The following is a 25,231-nucleotide window of genomic DNA, read 5'->3' as shown; positions in this document are numbered from 1 at the left end:
TTCCTCAGGAGAGTCATCCGCCCTTGGCCATCAAGACAGCATGTCGGCGCTTGCCACTTGGAGCCTTCGATGGATGCGGTTGGAGGTTTTGACGGCATGGTATATATTAACCGTTCGGTGTTCAACCTGTCATTGATGATGCTCCGAAGAGGCACGACAAGCTGAGTTTGATGTGAGTCATGGCCATGGGCTAGGGGTCGAATAGGCGGACGAACGTGCGTCCATTGTCCGCGTGGCCTTGCGTCTATATCAAGAAGGGTCCGTCAGAGCCAGGACCTCAACGGCAGCGTAGCATGGCGTATAAAGGGTTGCTCAGAGGCAGAAAATTTGCTCCAGGCCTCGTGGAGGACGAAAGGCCCAATGGTTCCGACTCTCTCGTGGATTATCGTCGCGCTTTCCCTGCACATCACGACCTCCGATGGGCGCCCGTCTTCGACGCGCCTCCCAGAGCCTGACCCATCGTACGCTGTGCCTGTGGAACTGGGTGGGAATACGTACATCAATAAGGTTTGCCCAGTCTTATCGTGGATAGGAGTGCTGAGTTCTAGCGAGTTTGCAGGGGTTAGTCGCGTTCGGATTGATTCCGTCGAACTTCACGGACTCTACAGGTTCGTGACGCACAAGCAAGCGTAACGTCTTCAAATTGACAATGCCGTATAGGCAACACTATGGGGGGTTTCGGGAGTGCCATCGCCCTCAAGAGAGGCTCATTTGCGCGGCAGTCCGATGGCACTTTCACTGGGACGATTGTTGCCCAACCCGATCGGGGTTTCAACGTGTATGTTCTCCCAAGCTCATAGAGTCTTAGTCACGCAAGCTGATACGGTGGGTCGTGTAGTGACGGAACTATCGATTATCAAGGTCGTCAGCACCAGATCGACTTCGTGTTGTCGCCATTCTACGGAACGAACAATCTTACTTTCGATGCCGCTTTGACCACCCTCAAACTCTCATACCGTAACACACTCTTGTATACTGAGAGAAACGACGCGGCCACCACTGGACTTGACGCGCTGGCTATTCGCCCGTCGACCTCGGCAGACCCGCCATTACCAGAGGCGCCTTCTAATGACCATCTGTCTCTGGACGCTGAAGGCCTCGTGCTCAACGCTGACGGAACGTGTGTAATTTTCTCTGCGTCTGAAGTTCTGATCGGCGGCTCACGGACTGTCGCATAGCTTCTGGACCAGCGACGAATACGGCCCGTACATCTACTTGTTCAGCGAACAAGCAGAGCTCATCAAAGCCATCCAACCTCCGCAGGCAATCCTCCCTCTGGTTAAGGGCGAGCTCAACTTTACTTCTGACTCCGACCCCGACACAGGCCGCGCGGGAAACCAAGGTCCGTAATACAATCCCTCTTCACAGATCGAATTGAATATAGACCACATGCACTCTTACCATATAGGTTTCGAGGGACTGACCGTTAGCGCTGACGGGCACACCCTGTATGCACTCCTCCAATCCGCGACCATCCAGGATGGGGGAAGCGACAAGACTACTTCGCGTTTCACACGTTTAGTCGCCTTCAATGTCTCCTCGTCTGCAGCACAGCCCCCTCTTGTCGGAGAGTGGGTCGTCCCACTTCCACAAAGTAAAAAGGGCAAGACGTACGCCTCAAGCGAGCTACACTTTGTCAGCGATAATGTCTTCCTCGTTCTCTCCCGTGACTCCGATGGTCACGGCGGTGACGACAATAATTCCGCTTACAAGTAAGTCACTGTACACACTTGCCTGTGAAGGTCGCAGTTGACGGATTGCAACCCGACAGGCAGGCCGACTTGATAGATATCACCGACGCGACCGACATTCACAACACAGAATTTGATGATCCAAGCAAGCCCATTTCGCCGGATGGCGAGCTTGACAGCACCATCAACCCTGCCACGTACGTCTCCTTCGTCAGTTTCATCGACGACACGCAGCTCGCCCGTTTCGGTCTCCATAACGGTGCGTGCTTGATGTTCTCTTCCCCTAAGCCTTGTCTCAAACCCTGCTACTGGGGGCCCACAGGCAAGCCTGCAGACCAGACCCTCATCGACGCTAAGTGGGAATCTCTCGCCCTCGCGCCAGTCGGCGACCCGGATTTCCCTGATGACTACTTTTTGTTCACTGTCGTAAGTTGAGCTGTCAATATCTCGTTCGGCGGCTGCCCTGGATCTAGGAACGAGCTGATCTCCGGTGCTTCTCTCCCAGTCCGATAACGACTTCATCACGACGCAGGGCATCTCCCTTGGACAGCCGTACAACGCTGGATTGGACAACGACAACCAGTTCTTGGTATTCAGGGTGACGTTTCCTGGCGCATCCGTCCCAGGGGTGTCAAGAAGCAACCGACGTCCAGGGTTAGGCAAGGTACCATGGAGGCAAGAAATAATACAGTGATCGCTGGGATCACTAACTACGTCCGTTGGGTGAATTCCGGGCATGCTCTCTGGGTCGTATGTTCCTCTCCATGTCTGTTCTCCTGTGCCTTCTTCCTTGCGCGCCCTGTGGATGGTCTTCTCTCAGTATCCGAGCGTAAACTGTTCAGTCGAAGTGCATGCCGCCGTCAATGGAGTACTATCGGAGACTGTTATCAGACATGCCGCCCCGCTTTGCTCGGCGCATATATACTTACCGATTGTCCTGTTGGCGCGATGTAAAGGTTTAATGGAGTCCGTCAGCAAGGTACGCGTCTACGATCGCGTACACGACGGATTCTCACCGGTGATAAATGCTGCATTATCCGAGACGAGGAATGACACAAGGTTTGCAACGTCGTCCGGCTGTCCATGGCGGCGTAATACATTCCAATTGGCCTGTAGATATGCATAACCTCCTGATGAGCCGGGATAAGCACGTTGGCATGGTAAGCGTAGACGGACCGACGACTCCTGCGTCCACGTCCCCTTGGGTTTGCCTATCTTTGCGCTGTATATTTCGTCAATCCCTTCCACTGTCCATCCCCAGAGCCGGTTGCACTTAGAGGGAGATTGTTCTAATACATGGTAGCAATCACTCACAGAGGGGTGTCTCAATGAATCCCGGGGCGTAAGCATTCACTGTGATGCCGTATTTCCCGTAGTCCATCGCAGCGGACTGGGTCAAACCCCGCACCGCGAACTTTGAGGCGCTGTAGACGCCCCATCCCGAAGCTCCTGAAAATCCCCACGTCAGGGAGTGGTGATGCCTGACATGAAGGATAGAGTAGTCATGTGAACCAAGATACCTTTCTTTCCAGCGGCTGACGCTGCACCAATCATACGTCCACCATGGCCTTGCTTGATGAGCTGTATAGCGGCGTACTTGTAACTGAAAAACACCCCCTTGACGTTGACATTCATCAACTTGTCGAACTCCTCCGTCGGCACTGAAACATCGTCCAATCAGCGCATCTCTGCGAATACGCAGTCGCCTTTTCGTACCCTCATGGAGAGTACCGATCCGAGCGATGCCAGCATTAGCGATAAACTTGGTAGCGCACAGAATTAGTCCCTCGGCACCAAGAACTAGGACTGACTTACAGCATACAGGCCGCCGAGCTCTTGCACAACTGTCTCCACGAGCCGCTTGACGTCATCCTCTACTGTTACATCCCCGTACACATTGCAGACTTTGGCACCATGCCTGGTCCGGGTACTTTCGGCTAATTCTTCTAGCCTGTCGCGCGCATGGGGGAGATCGAACAGGCCAAGGTCATATCCATCTCTTGCTAGCCTCGTTGCGATTGCGCGTCCTATGCCTTCGGCGGCACCGGTGATGATGACAGTGCGTCTCGTGGCAGAGTTGCTCATAGCGTTCAACGAGAGGGGAGTCAGATCTCTCGTCGTGACATTTCCTCGAGCAATGCAATCGATGTCGATCTTCATTAGTATCACCTATTGTTCAGCTGGTGTGTCCACGGGGTTGCGTGGGCATGGGCCTGTGAATATAAGCCGCAATCCTCATCAGATCTGACTGTAATTCCCTTCTTCCCCGATAACGACATCCCCACGGGCACGCTGCGTGATTTCCTGGGAATTGTTGTCGCAAGGTCGAAAAGATGTGGCTCTGCAGAAATCACGCTGTCATGAGGGCGCACGGCAATGCTGCTCAAATCGTTCCCCGAAGTAGCCCGGCAATAGATAAGCAGACTTTCGACAGGAGCTGGATTTCCTGTACCGTCACCGATGCGTGCTAGGGCGTAGGAGCAAACTTCAAACTTAGCTTCAACCCTCTGCCAAGGAATGTGATATCGCGCTACGGCCTTTAACCCTGCCCTCCGTGCCCGAAGCTCTACTGTTCGGATTCGTGGCCATGTCGGCGAAAGCGGAAGGGTTGAGATCAGCACAGGACTTGAACAAACTGCAGAGGTCAAGGAAATCAGCTGCTGCTCGGATTTCGGAGTAGATCTGCGGACTGTCTCAGATGAGATCAGGCACTGAGATCGAGATTGAGGATGCCCGACTCCGCTGAACGCCACAACTTTTTGCGAATTGACCAAAATCCTTCACACGCGACCACACGCAACCACCTCTTCCCTTCCATGGGCGCAGACTTGTGAGCCAGGGATACTTGCTATGCCATGGCCGACTGACAGCTCGTGAGTGCCTAGCACATCTGAAGATTACAGGGTCACAGTACTCACGACTGACTACTTACGACTGACATACCAACAGGATACCATTTTCCTTATGGCAGTAGTCGGAGAATTTTTGTGATGCCAGCCGTCAGGCTTCTATAGGTATCGCCGCATGAGAACGAGTCTAACTAGCGTGGAAGAAACGGGGCAAGTTCTTCCGAGCCAGCGCTGCGTCTAGACGAGCGGACCACGCGATGCCGCCTGATATGTCTTTTGGCTGGTTACACCAGGCAAGACGACGCCAACATCGAAGTTGCGGATGTATGTATTCGCTCATCCCATTTAGACTGCAGGGCATGGTTCACTCAATCCCACTATGTGTACAATGCCTCTAGGAGATTTATTCTGGCGCTGGGGGCGTGTCGTCCTGCTCCTGCCCGTGAGCCGTTGAGATGGTATATCGTCTGATGATCAAAGTGGATCAGCGGCTTCGAGACGCCTGTTCAACGCCGGGCACAAAGCATCTGAGAGGATCAGTCATGCAGTATGTCTCAAAAGCGATGCCAAGATGAACGGACGGGCGATGCAGCGCTCACAACTTCTTTACACCCATCAAGGTCTTCCCTGACCGTCGAGTGCTCCGGTGGTACTCTGGTGCTTCAAGACCTGACGAGTTTCTCTACTGAACGGTCATCGCTTCGCACCAGTCCGCACCCTCCTTCGGTCAAGACTTGTAGGACTCAAACAAGGACATGGCTGGTCTTCAGGTTGACAAGGACATCCTAGCTGGGTTCGCCGAAGCCCAACGGGACGAGGTTGAGCTCGAGAAGCATGATCTTGCGTCTGCAACGACTTCGTCGCTCCAGCACGAGCTCGACGGCGTTCACGATGGGCTTGTCTTCCCCACCGAAGAGGAGAAGCACACACTGCGCCGTGTGTCTGACTCCCTCCCTTGGAGCGCGTACTGTAATTTGTTTCCGATCCATGTTATTTCCCCGCACGAACTGACAATGTCCCCTAGTGATTGCTTTTGTTGAGTTGGCGGAGCGTTTCTCGTTTTACGGAGCGAGTGTCGTCTATGTAAGTGGCCTTCTATGTGATGTACGCAATTCCCGATGACCAACAAGGGCTGTGGCATTCGTAGACCAACTTCGTACAACAACCGCTGCCACCCGGATCGAGGACTGGCGCTAACATTAAGCAAGCTGGTGCGCTCGGCCTTGGTCAACGTGCTTCCACTGGCATCGGTACCTTCAATACTTTCTGGTGCGTGATCTCCAAGATCGCTAGCTTGTTATTACCGTAAATCGATATTCACCGTCTGCTAGGGTGTACGTTGTTCCACTGTTCGGTGGCTACCTTGCCGATACAAAATGGGGACGCTACAAGACCGTCTGCATCTGCGTCGGGGTCGCGCTGATCGGTCACATACTACTCATCATTTCCTCTGTCCCCGGTGTCATCGAGCATTCGCATGGTGCTTTGGGATGCTTCATCATTGCAGTCATCATCATAGGCCTGGGAACAGGTGGATTCAAGGCTAATATCTCTCCCCTTGTCGCCGAACAGTACAAGAGGTCAAAGCTCTTCATCAGGGAGACCCCCCGCGGTGAACGCGTCATTGTCGACCCGATTATGACCACGTCTCGTATCTACATGTACTTCTACCTCTTCACGAACGTTGGCGCCTTGATAGGTCAGATCTCCATGGCCTACTCCGAGAAGGTATGTCTGCACCTACTACATAGGCCGGGGAGACCGCTGACACTGCAAATTTGCTCTAGTACGTTGGCTTCTGGCTTTCGTACACTCTCCCCACCATCATCTTCCTGTGCTGTCCATTTGTGCTGTGGGGCGGGTACAGACTCTATACACGTTCACCACCGCAGGGCTCTGTGCTCTCGAAGTCGCTCCGCGTTTGGCGTCAAGCGATGAAGGGCCGCTGGTCCACAAACCCGATACGGCTTGTCAAGAATATGAACGTGCCCGACTTCTGGGACTCCGTGAAGCCGAGCCGCTTCGAAGGCGAGAGCAGGCCCTCGTGGATGACGTTTGATGATCAGTGGGTCGACGAGGTCAAGCGCGGTTTCAAGGCGTGCTACGTCTTCTGCTGGTTCCCGATCTACTGTACGTGACAATCCTGTGCTTCGATTCCGGACCTAGGGTCGACCATCCACATCTTCCGCTTGCAGGGCTTTCGTACAATCAGATCAACAATAACTTGGTCTCCCAAGCCGCCACGATGGTTACTAACGGTCTGCCAAACGACGTCCTCTCTAATCTCGACCCCTTCGCCCTCATAATCTTTATCCCCATCTGCGACATCATCATCTATCCCGCCCTCCGCCGAGCAGGGATCAACTTCACACCCTTGAAGAAAATCACATTCGGCTTCTTCACTGGGTCAGCCGCCATGATCTGGGCCGCCGTCGTCCAACATTACATCTACAAGCGCAATCCCTGCGGTTACCACGTCGCAACGTGCCAGGACGCCCACGGGAACCCGATCACGTCTGATCTGAACGTCTGGATCCAGACGGGCTCGTACGTGCTCATTGCGCTCTCGGAGATCTTCGCGTCCATCACCGGTCTCGAGTACGCGTTCACGAAGGCGCCGAAGAACATGCGCTCGCTCGTCATGGCCATCTTCCTGTTCCAGAACGGGATCAGCGCTGCGCTCGGCGAGGCGTTCGTGTCGCTCTCGGCGGACCCGCTGCTTGTTTGGAACTACGGCTCGATGGCGGTCCTCGCCGCCGTCGCGGGTGTCATCTTCTGGTTCCAGTTCCGCCATCTCGACGCGGCGGAGGACGAGCTCAACCATCTCGAGGAGAGCCACTACGAGCCGAAGCACTAATATGCATCATCTGGCTATTTGTCCAGTGCATCGACTGCTGCGTTCCGGGGGGCTGGTGGTGCGGTTTGTATATGTTTCCTTCTTTGTGCTACTCGGAGGTCCAATCGGGCCGGAGGTATCTTACTGTATGACTGCTTTCATAATCATAGTCGTCCTGCCCGCTATATGCGCGTCTTGCTGCATTTCGGCGGTCTGCTTCACGTTGCTCCAACCTGAGTCTTGCTTCTCGTTCTTGATATGGTTCTGACCCAACGGTACGGCAGGTTTGTAGTTCTCAAGAAGAGTGGGACATGGTCAGATGCCATCCGTCATGGTGGTCGTCATTGAGCCCCTTTCTGCGTCCCGCCCTGACATCCAATGTTCTATCGTGCTAACATTTCCAGCATAAAGCCAGCCACATTCTACGCCTTCCAAACGAACCCAAACCACCATGATACGAGCACCTTTCCGCCTGCAGACTTCGCAGCTCGCCCGCCGGCCAGCGGTTGCTACATCGCAGGTTTCGAAGCAGCGATACTGGGAGACATCCTCCGACAAGCAAAACACAGTTCAAGGGCCTTCGGCCGTGCATCCGCTGCCGCTACCGCCAGACACGCCCATATTGCTCCTAAAGACCAAGGCCGTCCCCGACGCTCCCACCTGGCTTACCTCGGCTCCGGACAAGTTCCTCGAGTACCTGCGCTCCCCCAACGCGGCGCCGGTGATTATTCGAGCCCGCAAAGATAAGGACGACCATCTCGCGGAGACTCTCCTCTGTACCCTTCGCGCCGCCCCCAGCGAGCGTCTCGTCGAGGTGGAGACAGGCAAGTGGGATAGGAAGCACGGGTGGGATGACCGCATCTCGTGCCAGCTCGGGGTGTTCCTCGACTGGCTGACGGACCAACGCAAGCTGAGCGCCAACGAAGAGCAGCGGATGCTGTATCTTGCGCAATGGAGGGCGCATGAAGATGTACGTGCCGAGTCCGTATATGTGCGATATATTGACGCTAATCGATCTATCACTTGTGCAGGTTCCTGGACTGCAGGACGTCGTGAAGCCACCAGGGCTGATCGTACCGCTCCTGCAACAGGAGAAGGCGGATCTGTATCAGTCTGCGTTCTTTGTGGGGCCGGTAGGCGTGGTAAGTAACGCTCTGTTCCATGCCTCGCCATGGGCGCGTTCGGGAGATCGTCGCAACTCGTTTATGCTCAGTGAAAGGGTGGAACGAGCCACGACAAAATCTGCCTTAGGGTAATCGCGCCACTGGTCGGTTGATCCTGTGACTTGCAGCGTTCTGCAGACCTCGTGCTTCACAAGCATGAATCCTGAGGTCCAGGCTCCCAGCGCAGCTGGCTCGTCAGTTCCCTCACTTTCGATCGCGCATGATCGTAGGAGATCAATTCATTTATACTGATGCTGCACCATCCAGGTCAGTGCTCTGCACACTGATCCGTACCACAACCTCTACAACCTCTTCTCTTCCTCGGAGCCGTCTCTCTTCGGCAAACACTTCGTGTTACTTCCTCCCTCGATGTCGCCATTCCTCGAGAGAAAGGACAGCGAATTCATGCGTAACACGTCTCACGTGGAATGCTTCCTTAAGGCCACCAGTTCCGACACGTTCGACGTCGCAATCGATCCAGATATGGTGCCCGCGAAGGCGGCCCGGGCAATGCTTGCTTCAGACAGCGTCCTAAGCTGCATGCTGCAGGAAGGCGACACAATCTTCGTGCCCCGCAGGTGGTGGCACCGCGTGGAGAACGTCATGGCACCCAGCGCTGCTCGACATGGAAAGAAAAGAGGCTGGACCGCGGGCGTGGGCTGGTGGTTCCTACCGCGGTCTTCTTGATCGACCGTCGGAGTCAGGGTGGACGCTTCAAGGACAATGGGAACGTGCGGGAGGTCATGATCCTGCACAACCCAAATTGACTTCAGACTAGCGCTTTAGGGGCGATGACTCGTTTCTTGGTAGAACTCTCAGTCGTGTTCTCCTGTATGTGGGGTCCACGGGGCTGAGCTACCGCAGGGGCCTGGCCGGGCAAGTACCCGAGGCAAAAGGTAGACGTACGCGAGGTGCTTCCCGCAGAGGCTATAGGCTGGATGCTGTCGTGGTTGCACCCCTGTTATGCAATGGAGTAATAGGATGCCGATATGGCGTACTTGTACGCCGTGTCAATCTCGCGACAGCTTGTCGTACCGCTCGGGGTACAGGGGAAAGCAGGTCGTCCCACTCTGTCAGACTAATTCGAAGAAAAACGTGAGCATAATCGATGGGATTTGCACTGTGTCGGATGCATGTAGCAAGCACGAATGCGCGTTCGTGCGAGGAGGATCGGATATTGTCTGTGGGCGCGCCCTGGGCGTTCGCAGCTGTGCGCACTGGTAGTGCGCCGATCTGTTCGTGCCGGCAGGCCCGGGGCTGCGAGAAGTACGCTTAAGCTCTCCTAGGATCATGTGGAGATGGCGGTGGAAGGAAGAGGGGTACAAGAAAGGCAGGACGGCTCAGCAGGGGCATTGGACAATTGGCGGAGAGAGGGGATGGGCGCCTATCGTGGACTGACGGCCAGGTGGACCGTATCGAGCAGGCATCGAGTGAGAGGCATTTGGGGTGGACGAGGGTCTGACTCCCCCTCCTTGCACGTCCATCACAGCCCACGACCGTCGCCTATGAATACGTCCTAATGTCTTCGTAGACACGCTATACCATCGTTCTCGCCCTCCTGCCATGTCCAATGAGACCCAGAAGGCCGACCAGATAGCTCACAGGTTATACTCTAAACTCGCCTTAGTTGTCAACCATGCACGAGCTACCATTGAGCCATCTCCCGCAGCCAAGGTCGACAAATGGGTGAGCACATTGCGTTCATGCTCATGGACGCGACCTGACCAGGTCGTCGTTACAGTTCAACCTCGAGACTCCAGACCCGGAGCTCTTTAGAGAGCACACCCGTGTCTATCGCTCTATCTCCACTTCGCCAGCCGTCCCTCTCTTCCAGCTTCAAGTTCTGCTATGTATCCCCGAGCTAGCTACCAACCAGGTACTCGTCTACCTCTCTCCCGACTCGTCTCGCGTACGCATCGACCCTACCCCCCGCTACATCGTCCTTGAGTCCTGGAACCTCGAGTATGCCCCTCATCCCTACAACCATCACCAGACCCAGGATGTGGCCCCCTCGACCATGTACAAGCATGGAATCCCGCTCTTTCGCAGCATCTTCACCCTTCTCCGCGTTCTCCCTGTGTGGAAGCTTGCACGTCGCCTCCGCAGGCGTACCGGGGGTAGTCGCAGCGGGAACTTCAGTATAAGGCTGCGCGTCGACGGGGTCGATGGCGACATTCGCGCGGACGAAGTTTTGAGCTTTGGTGAGTACCTCCCATCAGTTGGTTCATTGTCCCCTTCTTTCCCTACATGCACACGCGGTGCCGTAGCACCTTCGATCAGTCCGCTCTTCTTACCTTCTACGATACTTGGGTCATCGGTTCCGCAACCACAGACCACAATGACTGACACTATCGATGTTATCCCATATACCCAGATACAGCTCCTCCCGCGCTCGCCCCGGTTCTGCAGACGGACAAGCACTCATTGCCCCCTATCACGCACCCCATGGGTGAGCTCGCCGTCTCCGTGACGTACCTCACGTCCCCCAACTTCCAGCTCGACACGCTCGAGTCCCTCCTCTCCTCCCGCTTCCTCTCCCTCGACGAGGGCCCCGATTTCACCCCTACCCTCATCAAGAACCAGCAGCGGGACAGCATTTCGGGGTCCCCCGGCAGTCTGCCCCTCCGCACGTCCTTGCCGCGCTCTCCCCCGCGCTCGGTTGCAGACCGGTTCGTTATCCCCCCACCCTCCGCGGCGACTGCATCGTCCCACGGGCGGTCGCCGTCATTCTCGTCTGCCCAGGGCGCTAGAGGCAGTCCCGCGGGCAGCCCGAGACTTGGGAACATCCCCTTACCGGTCACGCGGAACCTTTCGGGCGCGGGTATGGGCACGTCTGGGGTCTCAGACTCGTCCTCGATAAGACAGGGCGCGGGCTCAATTAGCTCGAGGGAGGAGGTGTCCGCGCTTGCGGCGCGGATACGCCGGGAGAGCATGCAGGGGCGCAGTTCGGTGAGTTCCCGTAGCGCGGATCCACCTCGCGAAGCCGCGCTAACCCCTACACCTGTCCGGTTTGTGCTGTGCAGGCAGAGTCGCCGACTGGTGTACCCATACGGCGCACTCCAATCACGACTGTCAATGCGTTCAAGTCGTCGACCATCTCTTCAGGCTCGCCCTCATTGCATTCCCCTTCCCCATCATTGCGACAACAGTCGCCGCTCTCGACGGGGGCTGGACCATCCCTTCCAGGCCGTCCAGCCCAGTCTCCGACGTCGTCTCGTGTACCGCCGTCCCCTATAGGCAGTGGGGCCAACTTCCCGTCTTCCCCTATCACGCCAGCACGGCCCTCACCACCATTCGTGCCTTCAAACCTAGGCTCGGGCCGGCCGTCTTCTGGTGAGGGCGTGTCGGCCAGCCCTTTGAGCGCGTCACCGAGGAAGAGGTATTCTAGTAGCTTTGGTCAACGTTACGCGACACCGAGCAGTGGTGTGGGTGAGGCAAGCCCGAGAGGAAGCCCCGGGAGTGGGCCGAAGGAAATTGTTCCGGTGTGTTATCTTCTTGCTTCGTCGTTCGAGTAGACGCCCTGACGCGTTTCGTTCCACGTAGCCGCCGGCGTACCTGACCAGCAACACGGATGACGACGACATCTCGGCGTTCGTGCAGGAGATCGACGCGCGTAGGCCGCTCTTGAGCAGACGCGAAGGGTCCGAGTCGCCCGTCCCCCCGCCGCCACTGACAAGTCATACCCGCACATCGACCATTGACGAGGAGTCCGAGTCCTCGCGCTCGAGCGATGTCGCACTGCGACCACGCACGTTGTCTACGCCCGTGCTCACGACGGAGAGCGCGGTGGATGAGCGATTGCGGGACATGAAGGAGGCGTTCATGGCGTCGCTGGAGGGCTTCGGATCGCGGGGCTCAAGACGAGAGGCCAGTGCGTCGACAGATCGGACTGCCACGGGGCCAGCGTCAACATCGCGGCGGCCCCTTGGGGACCCGATCGCATACCCTAGTGTGGGGCGGAGGGAGAGTCCTCTTGGGGACTCGCCACAGGACAGGGATATCGCTCCGGGAGCGGCGGGAGGCATCCTTCTGCCCCCTGCATATGTGCGTCCGAGGTTGGCTTCGACGGGGAGCGTGAGGAGTGGATTCAGCGTGGCGTCGGAGGAGGTGCTAGGGAGGATGGATCCTGAGCTCGGGGGGAGCGACGAGAGACGGAGTCGGAGGGGCCCGCTTGGGAGTTGAATCGTACTCGGGGAGAGGTGTTGTCAGTGGGATGGATATGGATGGGACGGATGGCACTGTTAGACGATGAGCAGGCCACAGAGTATGACTTGAGGAGGGGGCTCGCCAGACACGACATGCGGCTCGTTGAGCGCAGACACCGTCGTTGTATCGAATATGGGTGCGCGGTCATGTCCACGCTTTTGACGACTATACGCCTCTCAATCCAAGTCGGCCAAGTCGCGCGCCTCTATCGCCTGCCCTCGTTCTCGTTCTCATACCCCGCGTTGTGTACCTCTGGTCTCCGCCACTTATGATCTCGCTTATGTAGCATGCATTTATTCCATGGACGTTCGGACTACATCCTGGGCCGTCGGCGCGAGTACTCGCCCAGTTGTTGCATTATTAGCTATTGTCTCCCTCGTACATATAGGCTTTCCGCATCTATGTTCTCCCTCTCACCCGACCTTTCACATCATACATTACGTTCAACGTCAACACATGTACTGTCCGAGAGCACAATTGCACCTCACAATATTCCCGCTCGCCTCCCACCACATTCCGCCGCTCATGTCAGTGTGCCTTGTAGATTCTTTGTTGTAGTAGTATCATGGCAATATACCAACCCCCACCCAGAGATATGCCATTTTGAGCACGCTTTCCCCGCCGGCCATTGCATGGTAACCACAGTTATACGCTGATTGCCTCTTCTCCATGGTGTTCAAATAGCACCGACGCGACGAAAGGATCATATGACCCACGTAAGGTTGGTGGTGAATGTATGTGAAATAACATAATCGAGAAGTGAGCATATATATGTAGAATTCATGTTTTTGGCTTAGTCATGCCGAGATAGGTCTTATCAAGGCATTCTAGTCAGGGTACCTATATTAACATTGAGAGGCCTCGCATATCCTTCGATAGCTCAGCTTTTTGGGCTTCACTCTCACGAGGAAGTAGAGTCATGTGACCGTTTATGCGGGCCGGGCGGAGAATGGACTGTGGGGGATTGTGAGAAGCAGGGGACGAGCGAGGTTGCCTGTTGGCAAACAGGATGCTCTCCCGCTGGTTAGTCTCCCTTTTCTGTGGTGGCCTCTACGGCGCTTTGGCTACCCACATACCGGACGAACTTGCTCGCACTGGAGAGTATCACTCGGTGCTGAGCCAGGGCGGTTTGGAAAGGTCGCAAAGATGGGAAGGAGACCTGAAGGTACGATATCATGTACCAATGCTGCATACGAAAGGATTTCACATCTGTATCTCTTCATACAGACACAATCCGCACTCATGCGGCAAGAACTTGGCCATGCTCAAGGGTGCCAAATGGTCATCCAAAGTGTGGATTCGGAGACGGAGTATCCCCCAATCTTCGAGGCCGACGCCGATGATATTGCCGATGATATTGCCGGCGACTACTTCGCCCAACAGACCATATGGGACATCAGCAAACTCTCCAACACGACATACCACGCCGACTACCACCCGCTTCACGAGATTGAGGACTTCATGGAGGACCTTGCTATCACGTATCCAGGCATAGTTCAGTTCGACTACATCGGTCACACAGGAGAAGGGAGGGAGATGCTTGCTATGAGGTTATCTAAGCCTACTTCCCTCAACCTCACTGGCGAAGATGCTCACGCATCCAACGTGCGCAAGATGGGCTTTGTGATTACTGGAGCGCAACATGCGCGCGAAGTGCGTGCCGTAAACCTATATATTCATGTTCCCATATTCAATCGCTCACACGACACCAATTGTAGTGGATTGCAACGTCCACTGCACTCTATCTCGCACACTCGCTCCTTGCTGACTCCGCTGAAGACTTTGCGCTCTCCTCGTGGTTGGATTACTTCGTAAGCATCCCTTCCATTTAGTTTTAAGGTAACGCACGTTGGAGGTCAGTGCCGAATTTTTGCCATAGGACTTTTATATCATTCCCGTGCCGAATCCCGACGGCTACGTCTATACCTGGGAAAATGATCGTCTCTGGTGAGCGATTCGTGGGCAACGTTGCATGTGCGGAACTCAAACGGGCCGTCAGGTACAAGAATAGACAGAACATCGGCCCTGCTGAAAAGTGCACTGGCATTGACATGAACAGGTCCGCCGCCCACTACATACCCTCAAGGACTCCATAACTGACAATTCCTTCTTTCAGGAACTGGGTGAGCTCTTCCCCGTCTCCCCTGAAGATCTTATGAATGACTGAGCTTCATGACTCCCTAGGGCTACAAGTGGAAGGCGAAATCGCGTCTGCCGTCCATTTCCAACGCTACGGACGAGTTTGCCCTCTCCCGGCCTGGTAAGGGCGTGGACGCGGACCCATGTTCCACATGGTATCCCGGCCACCGCCCGTTCGAGGCCCCCGAAGTTAACAATATTGCCAACTACATCCAGACACTCCCCAACCTCAGCGCGTTCATTGATTTGCGCAGCTATGGCCAAATGCGTTCGTTCGTTCGCATCAATGGCGGTGCTCTTGTCATTGACGAAGGCCCCTCTAGTGTCTATCCCGTTCTCACACAGCTGCAAGAAGACGCCGAAAGATGCGGAGGACCAGCTCGAGGCTGCGCTCCGCGCGGTTAACGCGATAAAGCAAGCTCACGGGACCATGTTCACTGTATGCCCGCGGCACGCCCTCCTTGTGCGTCTACCGCTCCGCTGACCTCTTGGGATACTGCAGATCGGAAGCCTGTGCGAACAGCTGTACAGAGCATCGGGCAACGTCGTGGACTACATGTACAAGAAGGCGGGCATCAAGTACGCGTACTCTGTCCACTTGCGCGATACCGGGACGGTACGTAGAGCTTCCAGCAGTTTGTCGCTGGATGTGACGCTCACCATCCGTGTACCTCACAGTACGGTTTCAATCTCCCGGCGGAGTGGATCAGGCCAGTCGGTGAAGAGACTGCCGCTATGATCAACTCCATTATGGGCTTCATCACGAAGATCAAACGTACGCCACCCCTTTCCTAGGCGAGATCTTTGTCTTACGCTTCTCAACTGATTACATCGGACAGCCTACCAAACAGACTAGTTGACAATCCTGTCCGCGGTCGCTCTATGGAACACATGCTCCCTCCTATGTTCATTGCTAGCAGTTTGTGCTCTGATCTATCGTCCTGTGCTTGTAAGAATATAACTTGTCAGAAGTTCAGCTCGCATCCAGGACATATCGTCCCGCTACATGATTGCGAAATTCGCGAATGTCTCGCCTGTAGTGTCTCGTGGGTTGACTGTTCACCGTCGTTTCACCTCTCGGACGGCATATAGAGTGCAGGACGTTCACCTCATACATATGCGCCACGCCAATCCGCTCACCGTTGTTCGCATAGGTCCGCGAGTTGCAGTACCCAAGATGAATAGCTTGGACCCCGTAGCGCGTGAACATGCAGGATTATCCTTCTATAACAGAGTTCACGATTGTGAATCCGCGCGTATATAAGGCGTGAGACGCATCGTCGAGCTTCTTCAACTTTCCCCCTCTCACAACAACCATGGCGTCTACCTCCCCAAGGCAGGTCGCGATAATCACTGGCGCAGCTCAAGGCATCGGTCGTTCCGTTTCCCTACGGTTGGCAAAGGACGGCCTAGACCTCGCCCTTTTCGACCTGCCCAAGTGCCAAAACCTGCTGGAGGAACTCGCGGCGAGTATCCGCGCAGAGCATGGCGCTCGGGTCATCACTGTCTATGGCGACGTCAGCGTAGAAGAGGATATCAAGAAGCTGGTAGACACGACGACGGAGCAACTCGGGGACCTGTATGCAGTGAGCCTTTCGATCCCTCTCCTGCGTTGCGGAGTAATCTCACTGTGCACCCATAGATGATCGCTAATGCAGGAACAGCTAACGTCGCCTCCTTGCACGAAAGTGAGCTTACTAGTGTCGCAAAGGGTGCCTCTGCTCAGACTCACGAACCGTTATGTAGCCACTACGGAGATGTTCGACAAGCTGATGAACATCAACGTCAAGGGTGTTTTCTTCTCCTACAAATACGCGCTGTTGCGTTTGTTAGAACAAGGCAAGGGCGGCCGCATCGTCGGGGCGGCATCTATTTCCGGAAAGAGAGGTGCGTTACTGCCCGTACACTCAGCCAACAGCGTCGTTCGTTACAGCACTGCCTATTCGCAGGCAGCCCGGATCAACCGGTCTACTCCGCGACGAAGTTCGCGATCCGAGGTTTGACACAGTCCGCCGCAAGAGATTACGGGAAGTACGGCATCACTGTGAACGCGTACGCGCCAGGGCTCGTAGACACACCTCTCTGTGAGTACGCAGTCATGTGTGCGCCGCATGTATAGCGTTGATTCTTGCTTTTCGGTGCATATAGGGACCCTTGTGGACGAGATGCACTCCGCGAACACGGGTGCGCCGAAGGGTTCCTGGCCTGGATCGGTAAGCACATCATACACCACGCCTTTCATGCGGCGTTCACCGGGAGCTGCAGCCCCCAAAAAACGCTCTGGGGAGGGTCGCTCAGCCAGAGGACATCGCGAAGCTTGTGTCCTTCCTTGTTTCTGACGACGCGGCATTCATAACGGGTGAGCGAGAACACGTTCCTGCAGTTCAGATATGGGACTCATTGACGTGGTGGTCCATGTAGGCCAGTCTGTGAGTATACTTGAGGCAGCTAGAATCTCGGCGACTGACCGCTCCATAGTACAACGTGGATGGGGGAGAATACTTCGATTGAGCGCTCAGCGCTGCATTTGATACGGGTGAGAGCGCAGGTGTATCTAGCGCGGCCGTTCCTTCTGTCCCTGAATTCTGAGACCTTCGAAGACGTAAAATCGTGTGAACTGTCTCATCTCACCTGGTCGAAAGGCCAGGACAGTCCGCATTTCGAATTTGCAAGAATCGCCCGCGGAAGGGTTCGCCTGGGTAAAGCGCGACTCGGACCGTTCCTAATCTCACATGGCGCCTTATTCCTGGCACCACCTGGTACGGTTGCTCAATGCGCTATGTCTTCTCGGCTCACTTATTTCCTCGTCATGAGACACGAAGCTTACTGCTTACCTTTCAGCGCTTCTGCGGGTGTAGTATTTGGTCCCTCCAGCTGAGCTAAAATGCGGTTGACTAAGGGATCTTACTCACGAGTTGGCTGAAGTGCATCGCGAGATGGTGCTTCTCTCACCGTCCGTGCTCAAGGAATCGTGGACAGGGCAGGTAATCCAAGTACATCTCCCCCAACGTCTTTCCTGTCACGGCATCATCGTGCTGGTGATGTAGAGTTGATGCCGTGTATGCTGGTTGCAGATGAACAACAACCTCGCAAAGCCGGAGGACGCTGCGGATGTCGTCTCTATCGTCGTATCTGACAATGTCTTCTCCACCACGGGCGACTCTTATGCTTACACGCATTCGCTGCGGCATGTCTCGATTTATGTCTATCCTGCAGGTCAACCGGTGAGTGAAGATGACTGCGGTGGAGGGGTCAGCCATCACACTAACATCGGATATCCCTCGAGCGTTGTCTTACCTGACATCGGTCGAAGGCTACGCCGTCGTCAACCGTGACGCTTATCAAGGTCAGCCGGTCGTAGAGTGCTTCCCTATATGCCATATAAGCTGGGGCACGGCGCCCCGTTCGTTCAACCAATCAGTGGTGCCATTCGGCACCATATCGAAGAGCGCCCCTACTCGCTTCTCCCGGTACCCATTCACACACCACGAAGACTGATGAAGGTCCTTCTTTGCAGCCCCAAGCGAGACGACCTCAAGTTCAACTGAGACCCGGTCCCAGGCGCATTCTTGCGATGCTGATATAAGGACATAGTGCACGGTCTGACCCCAGTTCCTCGCAGTACTCTTCGCCATGGAACCTACCGCCCGACGCGTCGCTATTGTAACTGGTGCTGCGCAAGGTATTGGCCTCGGCATCGCTCGACGGCTTGCAAAGGACGGACTGGACTTGGCGCTTTTCGACCTACCCCAGTGCGAGAGCATGCTCGAAGACGCTGCGTCCGCTATTCGCAGTGAACATGGGGCTCGGGTCGTATGCGTCGTTGGAGACGTATCCGTAGAGGAAGACGTTGAGCGGCTTGTCGACGCTGCCTCGAAGAATTTCGGTGGGCTCGATGTTGTAAGTAGTGTCAGCCGCCGCCGCCGCCGCCACGCTGTCTCACCGTCTCTGTCTCATCGTCAATGATGAGCGTCCTAGATGATCGCAAATGCTGGAATACACATTACAGGGACGCTGCACGAACGTGAGCCAGCCAGCTGTCACGACGTGCTGCTCCTGAACGACGACGCATGTCACTTTCCCAGTCTCCGTAGACCAATTCGACAAGGTCATGGCCGTCAACGTCAGAGGCGTCTTCCTCTGCTACAAGCACGCGGCAAAGCGGCTGATAGAGCAAGGGCGGGGAGGTCGCATCATCGGCGCGACGTCGATCGTAGGGAAAAGAGGCACGGTCCTTCCCCATAGTGCATCCAGGCGCGACCTCCGAAAGTAGTCCTGACGTGAGCCCCCCAGGCGTCCGCACCCAGGCCGCCTACTGTGCGAGCAAGTTCGCCGTCAGGGGCTTGACCCAGTGCGCGGCGTTGGAGTACGGCGAGTACGGCATCACCGTCAACGCGTACGCACCCGGGGGCATCCAGACACCGCTGAGTGAGCACAACAAAGTGACATTTTGACGGAGGAATGAATGCTCTCACAGTGGCCACGGCGGGCGAAGAGTACACCGCGCGGACCGGTCAACCTTGGGAGACGTTTGTAGCGCAGGTCAGTCGTCTCGCCGATGCCTCTCGCAGTCGAGAGTCGACGAGGGACGCACCTTTGACGTCATCCAACCATATGGCATCTACAGTTCAAGGGCGCCGTAGGCCGGTTCGGCGAGCCGGAGGACGTTGCGAAAGTGGTCTCGTTCCTGGTGTCGGACGACGCCTCCTTCGTCACCGGTGAGTCTGGCCCGACGCGATGGACTCGGCCGCCAGCACATGCATACTCACAAGCACGCCATCCACATATTCACCGTGACCATATGCAGGTCAATCAGTGAGTAGAGGCGATTTGTGGGCTCCAAGAGGCGGCTGATAGAGCGTCTGCATTCCAGTTCAACGTGGACGGCGGCCTACAGTTCGATTGAAGTTGAGCAGACCGTATGCGGGCAGTGCAGACCGACTTCTAGATCAGTCGACTCTATGCCCGTTCGTGTAGACACACCCGGAGCTTGCGCAATGTAGAGAGAAAGGAAATATTCATTATAGCGCGTGACTACTACCGACATTATGGCACTGTTACAACAACCCGTCGCGAAATGGTGGGAGGGGATGGGGGGGAATAGGGATATCATCATAATTCATCCAGTCAGCTACAGTACAGACGCGGCGTTGACAGTGCACTACTTCTACGTCGCCCAAGACAGACAAACCGGAGGAGAAGCACGTGAAAGCATCGGAGGTCAGTACGGGTGCGTATCGCGGAGGGAGGAGCAGATGGGACGCGCAAGGGCGCGCCGCCGGCTGGCTACTTTTACTGCTTCGGCTCGTAGTGGCCGTCGTCGAGGTTGTTGAGCTCGTCCTCGGCCGCGTCGAGGTGGCGGAACTGGAACCAGAAGATGACACCCGCGACGGCGGCGAGCACGCCCATCGCGCCGTAGTTCCACACGAGCAGCGGGTCCGAGGACAGCGACACGAACGCCTCGCCGATCGCGGACGAGATCGCGCTCATGAAGAGGAAGACGGACATGACGAGCGAGCGCATGTTCTTCGGCGCCTTCGTGAACGCGTACTCGAGACCGGTGATGGACGCGAAGATCTCCGAGAACGCGATGAGCACGTACGCGCCCGTCTGGATCCAGACGTTGAGGTCGGACGTGATCGGGTTCCCGTCGGCGTCCGTGCACGTCGCGACGTGGTACCCGCACGGGTTGCGCTTGTAGATGTAGTGTTGGACGACGGCGGCCCAGGCCATGGCGGCAGCCCCGGTGAAGAAGCCGAGGGTGATCTTCTTGAGGGGGCTGAAGTTGATCCCTGCGCGGCGGAGGGCGGGGTAGATGAAGATGTCGCAGATGGGGATGAAGATGATGAGAGCGAAGGGGTCGAGGTTGGAAAGAACGTCATTCGGGACACCGTTGGTGACCATGGTCGCGGCCTGCGAGGTCAGGTTGTTGTTGAGCTGGTTGTACGTGAGCCCTGTGCAGAGAAGCCGTGTATCAGTTGTGACGCGCGACGAACGGACGCTATCGACACGTACAGTAGATGGGGTACCAGCAGAACACGCCGCACGCCTTGAAGCCACGCTTGACCTCGTCGACCCACTGGTCGTCAAACGTCATCCACGAAGGCCTGTTCTCGCCTTGGAGGCGGCTCGGCTTCGCGGCCTCCCAGAAGTCGGGGGCGTTCATGTTCTTGATCAGCGTGACAGGGTTCCAGGACCAGCGGCCCTTCATGGCCTGACGCCAGATCAGAATGGCCTTAGAGAGAACGGAACCCTGAGGCGGCGAGCGTTGGTAGAGGTGGCGGCCAGCCCAGAGGACGAGGGGGGCGGAGAGGAAGACGATGGTGGGGAGCGTGTACGAAAGCCAGAAACCGACATACTAAACCGCGAAAGGCCTAGTGAGACTCCGCTTCGACGTCAATGTGGGGAAGGCAGCGTACCTTCTCAGAGTAAGCCATCGCGATCTGACCGACGAGCGCTCCGATGTTGATGAACAGGTAAAAGTACATGTAGATCCTCGACGTCGTCAAGAAGGGGTCGACGATGACACGCTCGCCACTCTTGGTGTGGCCGATGAACAGCTTGTGCCGCTTGTACTGCTCAGCAACAAGTGGAGAGACGTTCGACTTGAAACCTCCAGTGCCGAGACCCATGACGATGATCGCGATCACGAAGCATGCGAGAGCACCGTTCGAGTGGTTGATGACGCCAGGAACCGAGGAAATGATGAGCAGGATGTGTCCGACGAGCGCGACGGCGATCGAGACGCAAATAGTCTTGAACCGCCCCCATCTTGTGTCCGCGATGTAGGCACCGAAAAGAGGGATGACATACACCCTGCAAGACGAGCGCTTGTGAGACCAAGCACACCGACAACTTGACGAAAAGTACGTACCAGAAGGTGTTGAATGTACCAATACCGGTTGATGCACGTTGGCCGAGGCCGAGTGCACCCGCCTGCTTAACGCTGGCGCCGGTCTTCGAGCCCTTAGGCAGGGGCTGCTGGATGAAGTTGGTCTGCAAAGTAGATCGTATTTGTCAGCGACCAAGTTCTACTGATTGACATCTGCTCCAATGGACGATCCCAAGATACCACGAACCGCTGCACACGAGCGCAATCACCGGGGCCGTTGGGAGGGCGCATCACTATGATACGCGCCTCACACAAGCCATCAAGAAGATGCGAAGCAGGGGTTGCTCCCCCGTACCATCATTGAGCCATCGTGCAGGTCAGAATCGCATGGGGTCGAGCATTGTGGAAGACGATCGGGAAGGGATAGAGGTACTCACGAAGACGACGGTCGAACCGTAGTACGAGAACCGCTCAGCAAGCTCGCAGTAGGCGATCACTGGAATGAACGGCGCCTAGTCAGCAGAAAGTCCCAGGGAGAAACACACCGAGTACTAAAGATGGGGCAGCGAAGGACTCACAGTACGCGCTCCATGGGATCGAGTCGGAGACGCGGCGGAGGGTCAACGTCTCCTCCTCGGTGGGGAACTCGAGGCCGTCGTGGATGCCGTCGAGCTCGTGCTCGTGTGCGGACGAGCTGGGGCTGATGCCCTTCTTCTCGAGCTCGAACTCGTCGCGCTTGGCCTCTGCGAGGCCGGCGATGATGTCTCTGTCTGCCTGGAGACCGGCCATTGACGCGTGCTGCTAGACTCTGCGGGATAGAGTGTGGGACGAGCGTCGGAGGGGGACGAACGTCGCTGGCGCACGGAGGGTAAACTCTGGGAAAGAGTTTGGAAGGGGGTGGGCGTGAGGACAGAGATAACGGGGCTGGTGGTTTATATCGGGAGCACATGAGTCCATATGGTCACTCCTCGCAAGCCGGTCATCACTGGCTGGATCAGGAACCGCTCCTCCAACCTGCCGGAACACATATCATCCTCCCCGTACCTCTCCCTATTTTTCTCAGGCCTGCCAACATTTTCTCCAGTCCGGCGCGGACGACCTCTGGGGCGGCCTGAACTCCAAGCACATACCCAGACCCCACGTCATATTGGCGTCCCGCCGATAGGCCCGTTGGCGCTGTGGACCGAGCGACGAGATTTCACTTGAGCGAGAGCTTGAACTTTCGAGAGCGAGACCCCAGCGGGTGCACAGTGCACCGACACGAGCGAACCGTTGTGGCGGCCGGCAACGAGCAGAAAGTAGTCGATCAACGTCGCGGGAGATTGTTCACCTCGCGATCGCGCGTCTGCCCGCCGTTGCAGTGCTTTCTCGCATGCGCCCGCCCCCAGGCTGCCGACACGCAAAAAGTTTTGAAAAGTGAGTTCCGTTGGTACGATAAGCCCGGCGACCGTTGAGAGAGAAGGGGCAGAGATAGGTGGACTCTCGCCTCGTCCGGGCTCTGGGCGTGCCTGAGATGCGCCTCCACCCATGGCCACCAGAGCGTTCCCGAATCAGCTGCGGCGATTCGCCCGTTGACGCAACACCGTTGTAAACGCTCGCATTCTCTAATACATCCACCCGTCCCAACCGTTGTATGCATCATGGCGGGGAATCGGGCGTGTTTGATGGGCGGAAAGTCGATAAGCAGGGGACGCACAAGCTAAACTCAGTGCAGAATGGTCGCCTCGCCGGACAAGAGTCTTTGAACTGAATGACAGCTGGCGGTCACCTTCCGCGTCCCCTGCGCATCAAATTCTCATTCTCTTCAGTCGAAAACACCCGGATCCCTGCCGTGTATCAATCTCGTCGCACCTCCTCTCCTCTCCCCCCTCCTTGGTCGCCATCGTTGCCGATCGGCGGGCGAGCCACACATCTGCATCGGGCACAGGTCACGAATTGCGTGCTACGAGCCGTCTTCGCGTTATTAAGCTCGCCCTCTCCGGAAAAAGCTTTCTCTGTCGAAGTTTTTTTTCGTGTCCCTGCGGACCTCGCGGACGTTCGCTCTCAGCCGGACAGCTCGATCGCGGATGACACAGGAGCGAGGACGGTCGCAGACGGGGACGCTCTCTTTTCGGGGATGGCTCGAATATCCTCGTGGTCCGGACGCGTGGACGAATTCACTTCCTTCCAGCTAGGCGCTCCTGGATTTCAGGGTATGTACTTCGCTGTCCGTACCAGCTCAGCTAGCTGCGTACGATGTCTATGATTGCAAGCTCTTCCTCTCCGCGTAGGACCTGCATACGTCTTTTGCCTCACAGTAATCGCAATCATATTGTGCATATTTCGCCGGCACCAACGTCGGTGCGGAGGAGCGTCGGTGGGCTCAGCTCGGCGGGCACCTCGATCGCCCCGCAGCGCCAAAGGTCTGGCGTTCCCGAAGGAACCGGGAGGAGCAAGTCTGCGAAGAGGCCGAAGCGGTGACGCTTCTCGCCATCGACGCCTTCCAACAGAACGCCATCCGCTGCGGGAGCGGGAGGGCCGCGTCCGTGCCTGGCGTTCCGTCCCTGCGATCGCGAGCTTTCTTTCTATGGCGACACATGCAGGCGCCGTCTTCGAGTTCGGTTGTCGAGCACAATCAGCTCGACATTGATTGCCAACGCTTGTGTCGATACCGTCTCTGATCTCGGTGTCGCGGCTAGGGGTACAGCACAGCGCAGATGCCAGCAAGAGGCCTGTACGTAGCGTATGTAGCATGGTTTCGTGCTTGGCATCGCAAGAGGTGCCAACCCTCGTGATTTCTAGATCCGTGCCTCCAATGATATGTAACTGGTGCGAGATTCCATCCGTCGTGGCGTCTCCAGTGCCACGGTCTCCCACGGCCCATGCAGCTCGATGAGCACGCTAGGCCTGATGCAGCAGCTCGTGGAGGGTTCTGCGACCCTGGGTTGACTGATCGCGCGATCAGGATTGGTCCAGACGGCCTCCTTTGCCATGTTCTCGCCGAGTTCTGGCACTGAACAGAAAGATCTCAAATGATAGCTGTGCTCGCCCTCTTGCCTTGGCTCGGAGCGCGCCAAGATCAGTCATCCGTCGGACCGTGTCCTCTTCGCTCCAAGGCGGCTAGCCACGACAAGGAAATGGTCGGCCTGGCTTGAGCGAGCGTGTGGCTACTGGACGCCCTGGGGCGTTCATCTTCCTTCAATCCGGGTACTTGAATCGCGCCAGCTCCTGACACGTACTCATGCTGCAACGGAAGACTATGCGGCGTTTTCTGCCCTTGGCTGGATGCGATGCGAACTCGGAACGTCCGCTCCCGACGGATGCGATCGCAGGCGTAAAATCCCGAAACACTTGGCCACTTCCCCTAGCAGGGGAGAGGGGGACGCACAAGCTTGATGAACTCTTCGTGGGTAGGTCGCCTCGCCAGACCAAAGTCTGTGAAATGGCAAGCAATCGCCTTCCACGTCCCCTTTGCATCGAGTTCTCTCCCCTAGTACCACATAGCCGAAACCACCGGGATCCTTGACATGACGTAC

General features: G+C 56.5%; 10 protein-coding genes across 10 annotated transcripts; 8 read left to right on the top strand and 2 right to left on the bottom strand.

Moving 5' to 3' along the window:
• The first annotated feature begins 350 nt into the window (after positions 1–350).
• On the top strand, positions 351–2,729 carry DICSQDRAFT_134332 (uncharacterized protein). Its single transcript, XM_007363386.1, has 9 exons — positions 351–507; positions 560–608; positions 661–778; positions 839–1,120; positions 1,179–1,342; positions 1,409–1,712; positions 1,772–1,950; positions 2,014–2,117; positions 2,197–2,729. Exons 1-9 carry the CDS (start codon positions 361–363, stop codon positions 2,383–2,385), a joined length of 1,536 nt encoding a protein of 511 aa, XP_007363448.1. The 5' UTR covers positions 351–360; the 3' UTR covers positions 2,386–2,729.
• DICSQDRAFT_54814 (short chain oxidoreductase) lies at positions 2,679–3,776 on the bottom strand (the record flags this gene model as incomplete). Its single annotated transcript, XM_007363385.1, has 6 exons — positions 2,679–2,801; positions 2,868–2,938; positions 3,006–3,140; positions 3,212–3,352; positions 3,408–3,453; positions 3,507–3,776. 6 exons carry the CDS (start codon positions 3,774–3,776, stop codon positions 2,679–2,681), a joined length of 786 nt encoding a protein of 261 aa, XP_007363447.1.
• A 1,519-nt stretch (positions 3,777–5,295) lies between these two features.
• Positions 5,296–7,397, top strand: DICSQDRAFT_54586 (MFS peptide transporter; the record flags this gene model as incomplete). The annotated part of the gene is made up of 6 exons (XM_007363384.1): positions 5,296–5,509; positions 5,565–5,623; positions 5,688–5,809; positions 5,872–6,268; positions 6,328–6,670; positions 6,736–7,397. 6 exons carry the CDS (start codon positions 5,296–5,298, stop codon positions 7,395–7,397), a joined length of 1,797 nt encoding a protein of 598 aa, XP_007363446.1.
• A 430-nt stretch (positions 7,398–7,827) lies between these two features.
• Positions 7,828–9,226, top strand: DICSQDRAFT_55007 (uncharacterized protein; the record flags this gene model as incomplete). The annotated part of the gene is made up of 3 exons (XM_007363383.1): positions 7,828–8,346; positions 8,408–8,518; positions 8,807–9,226. 3 exons carry the CDS (start codon positions 7,828–7,830, stop codon positions 9,224–9,226), a joined length of 1,050 nt encoding a protein of 349 aa, XP_007363445.1.
• An 810-nt stretch (positions 9,227–10,036) lies between these two features.
• DICSQDRAFT_101697 (uncharacterized protein) lies at positions 10,037–13,256 on the top strand. Its single transcript, XM_007363382.1, has 5 exons — positions 10,037–10,225; positions 10,281–10,740; positions 10,914–11,488; positions 11,563–12,021; positions 12,083–13,256. Exons 1-5 carry the CDS (start codon positions 10,103–10,105, stop codon positions 12,719–12,721), a joined length of 2,256 nt encoding a protein of 751 aa, XP_007363444.1. The 5' UTR covers positions 10,037–10,102; the 3' UTR covers positions 12,722–13,256.
• Positions 13,257–14,023: 767 nt separating this feature from the next.
• On the top strand, positions 14,024–15,679 carry DICSQDRAFT_54638 (Zn-dependent exopeptidase; the record flags this gene model as incomplete). The annotated part of the gene is made up of 9 exons (XM_007363381.1): positions 14,024–14,398; positions 14,464–14,556; positions 14,625–14,692; positions 14,745–14,804; positions 14,862–14,868; positions 14,930–15,152; positions 15,208–15,323; positions 15,387–15,500; positions 15,563–15,679. The coding sequence occupies 9 exons, from the start codon at positions 14,024–14,026 to the stop codon at positions 15,677–15,679; spliced, it is 1,173 nt and encodes a 390-aa protein (XP_007363443.1).
• A 521-nt stretch (positions 15,680–16,200) lies between these two features.
• Positions 16,201–17,395, top strand: DICSQDRAFT_167773 (acetoin reductase family protein; the record flags this gene model as incomplete). The annotated part of the gene is made up of 8 exons (XM_007363380.1): positions 16,201–16,470; positions 16,527–16,572; positions 16,631–16,771; positions 16,834–16,968; positions 17,033–17,097; positions 17,150–17,243; positions 17,306–17,313; positions 17,363–17,395. 8 exons carry the CDS (start codon positions 16,201–16,203, stop codon positions 17,393–17,395), a joined length of 792 nt encoding a protein of 263 aa, XP_007363442.1.
• Positions 17,396–18,517: 1,122 nt separating this feature from the next.
• DICSQDRAFT_167772 (NAD(P)-binding protein) lies at positions 18,518–19,790 on the top strand (the record flags this gene model as incomplete). The annotated part of the gene is made up of 8 exons (XM_007363379.1): positions 18,518–18,784; positions 18,863–18,908; positions 18,970–19,128; positions 19,178–19,312; positions 19,362–19,426; positions 19,512–19,602; positions 19,692–19,699; positions 19,758–19,790. The coding sequence occupies 8 exons, from the start codon at positions 18,518–18,520 to the stop codon at positions 19,788–19,790; spliced, it is 804 nt and encodes a 267-aa protein (XP_007363441.1).
• A 104-nt stretch (positions 19,791–19,894) lies between these two features.
• DICSQDRAFT_82049 (oligopeptide transporter) lies at positions 19,895–22,612 on the bottom strand. Its single transcript, XM_007363378.1, has 6 exons — positions 22,295–22,612; positions 22,154–22,212; positions 21,759–21,880; positions 21,304–21,700; positions 20,900–21,242; positions 19,895–20,838 (listed from the first exon to the last, which is right to left on the bottom strand). The coding sequence occupies exons 1-6, from the start codon at positions 22,503–22,505 to the stop codon at positions 20,177–20,179; spliced, it is 1,794 nt and encodes a 597-aa protein (XP_007363440.1). The 5' UTR covers positions 22,506–22,612; the 3' UTR covers positions 19,895–20,176.
• A 13-nt stretch (positions 22,613–22,625) lies between these two features.
• On the top strand, positions 22,626–23,143 carry DICSQDRAFT_153567 (uncharacterized protein). The gene has a single exon (XM_007363377.1). The coding sequence runs from the start codon at positions 22,674–22,676 to the stop codon at positions 22,920–22,922; it is 249 nt and encodes an 82-aa protein (XP_007363439.1). The 5' UTR covers positions 22,626–22,673; the 3' UTR covers positions 22,923–23,143.
• Positions 23,144–25,231: the final 2,088 nt, after the last annotated feature.

The sequence above is a fragment of the Dichomitus squalens genome (genome assembly GCF_000275845.1).
Source record: "Dichomitus squalens LYAD-421 SS1 unplaced genomic scaffold DICSQscaffold_6, whole genome shotgun sequence".
NCBI lineage: Eukaryota > Fungi > Basidiomycota > Agaricomycetes > Polyporales > Polyporaceae > Dichomitus > Dichomitus squalens.
Note: the sequence above shows the minus strand (reverse complement) of the source record. Positions and strands in the feature narration are given on the sequence as shown.